This window comes from Hyaena hyaena, unplaced genomic scaffold (assembly GCF_003009895.1).
Source record: "Hyaena hyaena isolate Hyena2069 unplaced genomic scaffold, ASM300989v1 scaffold_24, whole genome shotgun sequence".
NCBI lineage: Eukaryota > Metazoa > Chordata > Mammalia > Carnivora > Hyaenidae > Hyaena > Hyaena hyaena.
Window position 1 is genome coordinate 2,420,550 of NW_024080656.1, and position 12,018 is coordinate 2,432,567.

The 12,018-nt window shown below is 35.0% G+C and overlaps 1 protein-coding gene across 5 annotated transcripts in view; it reads left to right on the top strand.

Moving 5' to 3' along the window:
* KLHL5 (kelch like family member 5) overlaps positions 1-12,018 on the top strand; it is a 91,868-nt gene that overhangs the window by 12,094 nt on the left and 67,756 nt on the right. Inside the window, exons 1-2 of one of the 5 annotated variants that reach the window (XM_039227000.1) lie at positions 9,278-9,737; positions 10,848-10,946. The exons of 3 other annotated variants lie outside the window; for them this stretch is intronic. In XM_039227000.1, coding sequence (XP_039082931.1) covers positions 9,358-9,737; positions 10,848-10,946 — 479 coding nt within the window. In that variant the 5' untranslated portion in view covers positions 9,278-9,357. Of the gene's footprint in view, positions 1-9,277; positions 9,738-10,847; positions 10,947-12,018 lie in introns of those variants that run through there. One more of the 5 variants, XM_039226995.1, reaches the window with a different exon arrangement.

A 12,018-nucleotide genomic window follows, 5' to 3' on the forward strand; every position in this document is an offset into this window, starting at 1 on the left:
AGATATGTGAAGGAATGTATATGTATGTGTTTCAGTTAAAATCTTTAAGGATATGTGAGTATAATTTTTACAGTTACTGACTTTCTCATTTAATGGACCAAGTATGAGGTTTCATCTGACAAGAGGCTTTTAGAGAGATCCAGCTAGACTGAAAATTTTGCTTTGACCTTAGTACCCTATGCATGCCTCTATGTCTTTATCATGCTGTATTGCACTTTTTAAATTGAATGTCAGTTCTTTTATTTTAAGTGTCTCAAAAGCCATGGCTCTTTCTGTAACCTTCATGGAATTTCCAGTCTAGGGAAGAAGTTTTCAGAGCAAGTAGTTTGGGATACTATATGATCATATAGCAAGGAGACATAATTTAGTTTAAAGATTAAAATTTACCTCACTCATTTTTTTCACCTTGATCTTCTGTATGTCACACAGTGCTTTTAGGGTACGCAAATTTCTATATTAGATGTAAAATTTCTATATTAGATGGCTTTTACCATGAAGCAACTTCAATTTTTGGTATATATCAGAGTTCTCAACTGCTGACCTTTCAGTCCAGCATGTAGTTTACAAAGCTAAATCTCTTGGTTTGTTACAGCTGAATTTAAGTTCAATATTCATCTTTAATTTATTAAGTCAGCAATATTACCCAATTATTTTTAACTAAGTGAAAGATTTAACATTGTACCAGAAACCTTATTTTGGATTTCAGATTGTATTCTAGGGTTCCTCTTTTCTTTACAGAAGAAATTTTGATGCCATGTGTTGTAACTAGTAGAAAGAATGAAAAGATAACAAATGTTAACAACCCAGGACCCCTCTATCCACACTCTAAATTTCTGATTTCTTAAATAGATTGATATTTAAGTTTAAGCTAGCTAAGACTCCAGGCCCTATTCCTAATACTTAATTAAAACCAAATTTATCTAAAGCTACACTCAATCTTCATGGAGCTGTAGCCTTCTTACTTCTTTTTCAGTGTTGATGTTACCATTCTTCTTCCAGTAAGCCAAGTTTGAAAATGCTGTCATCTTTGACTGCTTCCTGTCCATTTGCCACAGACATTCTATGAGGTCTGTCTCTGTAATATCTTTAATGTCCATCCCCCTTTCAGATCACCTTGCCTCCACCCATGGATAAGCTGTACCTCTTCCCTTGAAGAGTTTTCTAACTGGTTTCCCTACTGATGGTGCCTTCCCTCACAAATCCATTCTTCACTGTTGCCAAATTTCTTTGAAGCATACCTTTAAATGGACTCAAGAACCTCATCCCTTCCCAGATAAAGGACATATTTATTTCTTGATAATTCAGTAAGTGTTTCATTCAAAACCCTCTTCTTCTAGATTTTAAGATCTTTCCAGTCAAGGGCCATGTCATTAATTTATTCATTTATTCTTTGATTTAAATTTAGCAAATTTAGTAAATGCACTATACAAGTTGTTAGGGATGTAGTATGTAGTGTTCCCTGCCCTGAGAGATTTTATTGTCTATTCTCATCTTTAAGTTCTTTCTGCATATAACAGAGATGTGTTGAATTTACATAAATAGGATTTTTTTTTACATTTATAATATTGGCTTTTTTATGGATTTGGAGAAGAGGTACAGAATATCTGAAATTAAGTTTAAACTTAACATCTTTCCTAATACGTGTGAATAATTAACTATTTTCTGCCATCATTTTTAAGTGTTAGTGGAATTATATTAGTTTTCAGATGATTAAACGAAATTCTGATAGGATACCTAGTTTGACTAAGTTTTAATTTTATCCTAGGGGCACCTGGGTGTCTCAGTTGGTTAAGCGTCCAACTTTAGCTCAGGTCATGATGTCACGATTCATGGGTTTGAGCCCCACATCAGGCTCTGTGCTGACAGCTCAGAGCCTGGAGTCTGCTTTGGATTCTGTGTCTCCCTCTCTCTCTCTGCCCCTCCCCCATTTGCATCCTGTATATGAATAAATGTTAAAAAAATTTTTAATAAAAAAATAAATTTATCCTAAAACATCAGCCTTTAAAACATTCTTTTAAGTCATATATTGTAATTCCTTATAGTTAAGGGAAAACTTGGGAAGGTGAAATGGTGCTGGGTCAGTACAGTAAAATTAATTCTGGAAGTGTTTTATGTGCTCTGTATCATACACTTAACACTATAGGGACAGATTTATTACAATTGATTACTCATAAAGCAAATACTGTTGTCTTAAAAACTCTATGTGAAGAGAAGTTTGTATAGTAACGATTACCCATATAACTCAGTTACTCAATAGCTGTGATTTTTATTGTTGAAGCTGTGCCTTTAAAAATCACACTGTTGAAGTGAGCTCATCTGCAGTCTATCTTAATGGCATTTCAGTATTGCTATTATAATACTGAATAGAGTCATCTTTTAAATTCACAAACTAACATTTGAGCAGATTTGAAGCAGAAATTGCATGTGGATTCCTTAATTACATTTTGAAAAATGTATTCATAATTGAAACTTTCCTATTTCAAGTAGTATGAGCTGCCTCTCCAGTTTAAGGAAAGGCAACTTATTAAAAAGAGAGGTACAGAACAGATTTTGATAATCAGAAGAAAATGTTGGTCAGTCTAAAAAGACATCTGCTATTTAGCCATTAGATTTCAAAGTGCTAAAAAAAATCCTATATTCCTAAAGAACGAAATAGAAAAAGGAAATAGAGTAATGTATCATTGTTTTTTTCTTAAGTTGAAAAAAATACTGAAAAGATTTTGTCACCAGAGGTAAATGTTTTTTAATATATTTTTAAGTTTATTTATTTTGAGAGAGAGAAATGCAGGAGGGCCAGAGAGAGAGAATCCCAAGCAGGCTCCACACTATCAGCACAGAGCCCAGTGTGGGGCTTGAACTCATGAACCATGAAATCATAACCTGAGCCAAAATCAAGAGTGAGACACTCAATTGACTGAGCCACTCAGGCGCCCCTCTAACATTTTTTAAATTAGATTCTTTATAATTTCAAAAATGTTTATATTTTTTATTATCGATAGGGCACCTGCTGTCTGCCAGGTACCGTACTAAGTTCTAAGGCTGTAGTGGTTAACCAAAGCTTTGCTATACCTTACTTTGTAGTGAGGATAAAGACAACAAATAAGGGAATAAACATCTAGTATGCAAGGCAATGATAAGTGCTGTAAAAAAATTAAGGAGTTGGAGGACAGAATAGGGAGGGATCTAATTTATATGGAGTAGTCTGGACAGACCATTTAATAATTTAGCAATGTAATGACTTTCAATACGTATTGATCTTGTGAAAATAATTACTCTAAGAAGTACTCCTCACCAGAGCTGGATAAATTTTTGAGCAAAACAATTTTATATTGTTTGGCAAAAGTTGATGAAACTGAGGAAAAGGTGTCAATGTAAATACTAAATTTCATGCCATGAAAACATTAATTCTTAAGCTTACTACATATTTTTTTTATAAAGAAAGTATTTGGCCCAAGAATTGAATTAAAGCTGGGAAGTAATTTCTGTAAAGCTCTTGCTAACATGAGCGCTATAACAAGCTACTGTTCAAATAGATAATTTTTGAGCGTTTTTTTGTTAGAATGAAGATTTTTCTCCAGAGTACCCAAGCTTAGACAAGCTTAACCTTAGGCAAAATTATTAAATAGAGATCTAGCTGTAAGGGATTTTGAGCAAATTCTATCTTTGAAGACTATTTTCCAAATTTGCTTGCCTAAGTTCTCTCCACTTGTCAGCATTTCCCTTATTCAACTTGACATTTAAAATTTTTGTACCCATATTAGTCTTTTACTTTTTAACTCTTATTTAAATATTCTATTTTATTATAACTTACTTTATCCTCTTTCTAAATTCTGATTTGTCTTTTCTTTGATTAAATTTGCTAGAAGGTAAGAGAATATACTGGCAGATTTTTTTAGGAGCTTGATCTTTATTCTGTAATTTTATTTTCTAATTCTTTAGTGTCTCCTCTAATCTTTATTATTTCATGACTCCTTTTCGAAGGCTGATTTGATTTTCATCTTGAGTAGATTGCTTAATGCATATCTATCCTTTTAAATAATCGATGCATTTAGAAAGTTATAAATCTTACAGCGGAGGAAGTATTCCTCTTCCTACGACTATCTGAGCCATCTGCTGCACTCGGGTGCCATTCCTCTCCTTTTATCAAAGTCTTCACTGCTTTTTGCTCCAATGTTTCTCCTTACTATCATCAGTCTCCTCTTCCTGCTGGATCATTCTCATCATTCTGATATGCTTCATATTTTTAAAAATCAACAAGTAAGCAAGCAGAGCCATTACTTTGATCCTTCACTTCTTCCAGCTACAATCCCATTATGCAGCCTCACTGTTCAGATTTTCTTTTTTTTTAAGTTTGTTTATTTTGAGAGTGGGGGGGGAGAGAGAGAGAGAATGAGCGGGGTAGGGACAAAGAGAGAGACTCCCAAGCAGGTTCTGTACTTTCAGCAAAGTGCCCTACACAGGGCTTGAACTTATGAACTGTGAGATCATAACTTGAGCTGAAATCACTCTCCACAATAGCTAAAACATGGAAAGAGCCTAAGTGTCCATCAACAGACGAATGGATCAAGAAGATGTGGTTTATCTATACCATGGAATACTCCATGGCAATGAGAAACAATGAAATCTGGCCATGTGTAGCAACATGGATGGACCTTGAGGGTGTTATGCTGAGCGAAATAAGTCAGGCAGAGAAGGACAAATACCATATGTTTGCACGTATAGGAGGATTAGGAGGAACTTGACAGAGGACCAAGGGGGAGAAGAAGGGCGGAAATGGTGGGGGAAAGGGAGAGAGGCAAACCATGAGAGACTCTTGAATGCTGACAAAAACTGAGGACTGATGGATGTGGGGGGGAGGGGGGATGGGCATGAAGGAGGGCACTTTGGGGATGAGCACTGAGTGTTATGTAGAAACTAATTTGACAATAAACTATTTGTAAAAAAAAAAAAAAAAAAAAATAACTTGAGCTGAAATCAAGAGTTGGCCGCCTAACTGACTGAGCCACCCAGGAGCCCCCATGTTCAGATTTTCTGAATGAGTTGTCTATACATGTCTTCTCTTATTCCTCTCATATTCCATTAACTCTTCAACCCACCACAGTTGGCATTGGTCCCCGCCCCTTTACTGAAACTCCTCCTATCTTATTTGGCAAGTTTTTTATGTTGCCAGCTCCATTGGACATATTTCTTTGCATATAATACTCAACCTCTCATCTCTCATTTGACATTGTGACCATGCCTTTTGCCGTGAAATACCTTTATCTCGTGGCTTGCCTGACACCAGACCCTGCAGATTTTTTTCTACTTCATTGGTTATTCCTTTTCAATCTCCTTTGGTGGCTTCCCCACTACTAGGCTTCTGTTAGAGTTTTTTGGAGCTTTGATCTGAGTCCTGGGAACATTTATCCAACTATCTGACATCTCCACGTAGATGTCTCAAAGGTATCTCTAACTTAACATAATGAGAAATGAACACCGATTTTTAAAATAGTGATAAAATGTTTGAGAAAATGACTAGATATAAGATAAATGTACTCAATACTTTTGTTATAATTGCAATAACCATGTAGAAATGAAACTAGAAAAAAATTGCATTTACTACAGTGATAAAAAAAACATAAAAAGTTTTGTAAGGCACAGAACCTATAGTCAAAAGATTTCAAAATCTTATTGGTGAGCATGAGCTCTGAACAAACTAAATAGTGTATATGCTTAGATGTGAAGCTTTAATATTATAAAATGCCAGTCATCTGAAAATTAATATACAAATTCAGTGCAATTCCAATTAGAATCTTAATAGGGTTGGGGCTTTTGTTGAGGAGAGGATTGGGTAGGATTACTTTAAAGCATGTAGAGAAGAGTAAATATCTAAAATTAGCTTTAAAAACTATTTAAAAAGGATATATGTGGAGATAAGAACTTGCTTTAACAAATATTAAACATCTTATACATAGAGTGTAATTAAAATGCTGTACTATTGACATAAAAATAGGCAGTAGGGGCACCTGGGTGTCTCATCTCAGTCGTAAGCATCCAACTCTTGATTTTGGCTCAGTTCAAGATCTCATAGTTGGTGAGATGGAACCCCACATTAGGCTGTGCGCTGACAGCATGGAGCATGTTTGGGATTCTCTCCCTCTGCCCTTTCCCTGCTCTCTCGCTCTCTCTCTCTCTCTCAAAGTAAGTATTTAAAAAATAGACAAATAGAACAGAATTAGTATCCCAAAATTGATCTCTGTATATGTGAGATGCTAATTAAGAACAAAAGTAATATCTCAGTTCAGTGGAAAAGGGTGGTTTATGTTAAAATTATGTGGATAAAAGAAGACTCATATTAGATAAAGAGCACCAAGAAATCAAAAAGATCAAGAGAACTAAACAAAAGCCCTTTCACGTAAAGGATATCCAGATGTCTAGTAAACGTGAAAAGTTACCCAACAACATTAATAACGAGAAATGTAAAGTAAAAACAAATGGGATTTCACTACACACCCATCAGCATGACTAAAATTAAAACGGACAATCCCAGTGTTTGTGGAGTAACTGGAATTCTCATATGATTGTAGGAGAGTATAAATCAGTAATAATCAAAGTTGAACATACGCGCACCTTAAGTCTAAAGCTAGAAACAACTAATATAAGCAATAGAATGCATTTTGTTGGTTGTATGTTTATATGTGAAATACTTTATAGCTAATAAAAGCCAACTATCAGCTGCTACAGGCAACAACACAGATGAATTTCAAAACAATGGAGAGAAAATAATTCATTTATGTGAAGTTGAATGGAGATGATGGCAAGATCCTTATGAACTACTGCAGTGGCATTTCTCCATTATGAGGGTCTGTACCATGCACTGCAAGATATTGGCCATTTCCACCCATTTAATGTCTGTAGCACTCTGTGGTCATCCAGCAACTACAAATTCCACTCCACGCCCCACAACTTACAGAATCTTTTTTGGGGGTGTAGGAGTGGAAGGTTGGTGCCGCTTCTGTTGAGACCCACAAAGCTAGAGTAATTGGAAGAGTCTCTCTTGGGGTGGGAGTGCCTGTGCTAACCTCAAAAGATGAGTAAGATCTTAATGTTTATTTATTTATTTTGGGAGAAAAAGAGAGGGAGAGCAGGGGAAGGGCAGAGAGAGAATTCCAAGCAGGCTCCGTGCTGCCAGTGCAGAGCCTGATGTGGGGCTCGAACTCATGAACTGTGAGATCATGACTTGAGCCAAAATCAAGTCAGTTGCTTAACCAACTGAGTCCCCCAGGCACACCAGGATGAGTAATATCTTAAAACCAGAGACCTTGGGACATGAACATCATACAGAAGAGGGAGCAGCATAAAGTACACTCTGTCTCAAACAAAGAAGCAGTGTGTCCTTTTTGGAAAATGGTTAGAAATAAAATTGGATAGAATGGAGTTAGAAGTGTTGATAAGGAGTGTGACAGGTGAGCAAACAGGGAAAGTCATTTTACTCTTGAATGCATCCTTCATGCTACTGCCAAATTAATTTTTTAAAGCAGTGCCCCATTCGGCGGTCCACTTCTTATTGCCTATGAGTCTTTACACCTTTGCTTTGTGCTCAAGGCATTTTATCTCAGCGTATTAATTCCAGTTTATGTCTTACTGCTCCTTAAAATTAATTAGGTATGTCTGGATGGCTAGCCCAATTGCTGTTTTTTCCCGCTTTCTTTGTCAATATGCTCACTTCATGTTTTTATTAATATCTCTCTTCTTTAATAAAATCTATCCTCATTCTGTCTGTACAGCTTACTATCCCAGAGACCTTGTCCCTAATGAAACTGGCCCATGCCATTCCACACCATCCCAATATCTTCTTTCTGTTTCTTACGGTATTTATGGTTTGTTCTACCATACTGAGCACAAAATTGTAGATAGCTTTTCATGCCTCTTGTTCTTGTTTCTCTGAATAATTTTTATTCTTCTAGAGAGCTGTAGGAGGTTAAGATCTATACCTCCCAGTATTTTTGTAAGCCTCCAAAGCAGCTTTTTTCTTTTCTTTTCTTTTCTTTTTTGGTCAGTTGATAGTAGGCATTGCCTTTGGAGTGAAATAGCATTAGATGCTGAGCACCCTGAAAACTCAAATTCTATATTTGTAGGTCACAGTATATTAATATTGCAACATTATAATGTTTCTTATATTTAAATTATCAAATACTTTTTGTTTCAGTAACTTGATTGAGTTCTTTTTGAAGGTAGGAACCAAGATGTTAATATGACTGCGTCCCTCACAATGCTTAGTAAGCTCACAATAACTACTCAGTATTTTAAATTTCGATTTTTTTATTTGCTTTATCAGTTTGCCTCAACTGTCACCATGTTGAGTCTGTTGTTTTGTTTTGCGAACAACAGAGGGCACCATTAGGGTACTTGTACAACCAAGAAATAATCCTGTCCCAGTCCTGGGTAGCTTTCTTGAACCACACTTTCCTCCTAATAAGTGGTATCATAGAAATTTGGAAGCTATACTAAATTAAAGCCGCCCAATCCCAACTATAGAGGAATACTGGCTTCAAGTTGTTTATTTGAAAAAAAGAGTAAGTACTGTCATATTTTGATCCTTTGTAGTTTTCAAACTTTTTCTTTCTCCTTGTTCCTGTGCTTTGCTCAAATGAAATCCTACCACAGATCTTACTGTGTTAATTAAATACATCCCTTCCCTGAAGAAAGAAGATAGAAATGGACTGGAGTCCCACCTTTGTATTCCCCCCCCAAAAGCTTAAAAGTCATTATAACTCATCTAATTAAACATGCTTTTAAAAAAATGATTATTTTGTGATATCTCACTTAGGAACTTAGTATAAAAATAGAAACATTTTAGTTTTACAGTGATTTTTTTATGTACAAAGGAAAATGCTCTGGAATAAATTCCTTGTTTTAGCAATGAAAGAGTTAATATACACAGCAGCAGAGACTGAGATATTGCAACGGGATAGTGCTTTCTGTTTCTGTCACTTGTGGTTTAAGAAAAGAGGGGGGTGTTCTGCATTTGAAAGGACTTTAATGAATGCTGTCAGTGTTTGTGAGAGCTAATGGTCAGTATGGGAAAGGAGAGGGGGGAAAGTGCTCTAGCTGCTTCAGGATAGGTGGGTCAGAGTTTGCTCTGATTGAACGGAATGTTCCACCCTGTCTCATCGTTACTCATTCTCCTTTGTTCTTTATATTCCGCTATACTCGTATAAAAGTTAATGTAGATATATATGTGAATGTGATTTATTTCCTTTCAATCTGTTTATTGTGCACAGCAGGGCATAGACTTCTCTTGTCTTGGTTGGATGCACAAATCTGTGTGCAGTGCTTTTTGCCCGTTGCCTAGACGATCACTTGGTTTCTCTGAGGATGTCTGGTTCTCGTAAAGAGTTTGATGTGAAGCAGATTTTGAAAATCAGATGGAGGTGGTTTAGCCATCAAGCATCATCTAATTCTACAGTTGACAGCCAGCAGGGAGAATTTTGGAATCGAGGACAGACTGGAGCAAACGGTGGGAGAAAGTTTTTAGATCCATGTAGCCTACAATTGCCTTTGGCTTCAATTGGTTACCGAAGGTCCAGCCAACTGGAATTTCAGAATTCACCTTCTTGGCCAATGGCATCCACCTCTGAAGTCCCTGCATTTGAGTTTACAGCAGAAGATTGTGGCGGTGCACACTGGCTGGATAGACCAGAAGTGGATGATGGCACTAGTGAAGAAGAAAATGAATCTGATTCCAGTTCATGCAGGTTGATTATTTTCTTACTGTTAGAAATGGGGTGTGGGGGTATATTCTCTATAGTGTTAATAATTTAGTGTTATTATTTATGTATGAAATATATATACCTCTACATGTATACACATGTATAATACCGTGGTATGCATGTATGATACTTCTGCTAGTGTTTATTAAAATGTCTAATATTAATTTTAATTTTGTAAATTATAAAGACAACAAGTAGCATTCATTTTGAAATATCTTGTGTTCCATATATAGATATGGTGCTGCCTTAAAAGTAATATATAGTAGCAATTTTATGTATCATTGCCTTGCAGTTTGCTTCATTCATTTACCTTCTACAGTCATATTAAAACTGTAGGAGACATGACATTTTAGTTTGTAGCAGATTATAGAGGCATGTTTTAATTTTAATGAAAATGAAAGGGTTTACAAGGAGATGCACATTGTAGTTGTCAGTAATTTTCTTACACCATTGTAGTTACAATAATATTTTTCTTACGGTTATTTCTCTTTGTCCTGTCTATGTTGCAGCCCTCCAGACTAATACAGAAAATACAGTAACATGTCTCTTTCAAAGATGACAGCTACTAATTCCTGTTACCTTCACTTCACTGAAAATTGTGCTATTTAGGGAAGTAAAGGGCATTCCTTCAGGAGAGTAGAAGGGAACATAGAGGAGCTAGATGTGGTTAATGGGTTAAAGCAGAGCAAGAAGAAGGGAAAGTGAGTTTGAGGAGAGAACATAAAGGAAAAATTGGTGATTTCGCAATGACTTTATTCATCTTCACCTTTGGAACCTGGCTTTATCTTTGAAATGAATTTTCTCATTAATCAGTTTAAACTGCTGCAGTATATTATGTAACAAGTTATAGCATGAAAATCATCTTTCTGATTCATCTTCACACAAGAATATTTCTAAATATTTAAAGGCTATTGTTTGTCTAACTTGATTATTGGATTCTTCTTTTAATATTTCTTTCAGGTTTTGATAACACTTGTAATTTGTATGTTGGTTATTGTCAATTATAGGCATCATAAGAGATGGAGACAAAATGAGTTCATATATTCAAGTATCTGTTACTTGGAGATATTTACTGCCTTATCTTCTTACCTTCAGAACATGGAATTCTGAACTGTGGTGTTGGAATAATAATAAATATAGACCAGTCATCTATAATCATTTGTATACTGGAGAAAGGGGCATATCTTTACATAGGTAACTAGTGTATTTAATTTAAAAAAATTTAAGTAGTTTGTGATTTGGCATTATCTTAAGTGAATAGGAGCCACATATAATTTTAATATGGAGATCAGTTGAGTTAGTGTGGTTTCATTGCTTTGTATTTTCTTTGGCGACTTGTTGCCATAAAGAGAATAATATATAAGTTTCACAGTGTATCATTTTTGTGGAAAACCAAAAAATAATCATCTCTCCATTTGAAAATCAATGCACCGTATCAAGAATATTTTAACAAAATCAGAAAAACCAATCATTCATTTACCACCGTAATTTTAAAAAATCTTAACCTGTAACTACTTCCTGTAGAGATTATACATATGTGAGTATATACAATGTATAAAGTTGGAAAGGTTATACACACATTGGTTGCTATAATTTACTTTCTTACAACAAAGGTTGTATGCATAACTAATGATTATTAGAATTAATTTAATGTATTCTTTAGTATCCATATCAAGATATCATCTTAGTGGGATATGCATTATGAAAGAAAAAGGTTGCCTTTTTTCTTTTTAGTGAGAGATTACTATATGCATGCTTCAAGAATATAAATTTGACATTTTTACTTACAGGGGAATTTGAAAGTAAGAAAATGGTATTTTTAAAAATCCAAATGTAGTTGCTTTAAAATGCTAATCAAGAAGATTGAGAAAGTAAATAATAAGATGGCAGTAAATAATTTAGATCTGCAGAGACCAAACTAATTCTAAAATTATTTCAAAAATAAAACGTACTTTTAAAAAGTCTCTGATTTTTAGATATAAGAAGGGAAATGTGTCAAAGCATCTTAATATTCCCAAAGGTTTTGAAATTTCTATCCCAACATCTTATTGCAAAAAGGGAAAAAAAAAATAACCACCATTCTGGATTTAGAATTGTCATTTGTATGTATGCTATTACTTCTTTGTTTTTTCTAGATTAAATATATATGATTCTCACATCTTCCTTCAGTCCTTCAGCTCTGAGTCTTTGATCTTTGTCATAAGGATACATTTATTTGCCCCCAGCTTTGTGATTAAGTGAGCAGTCTTCCTGGGTGGTTGCCCTT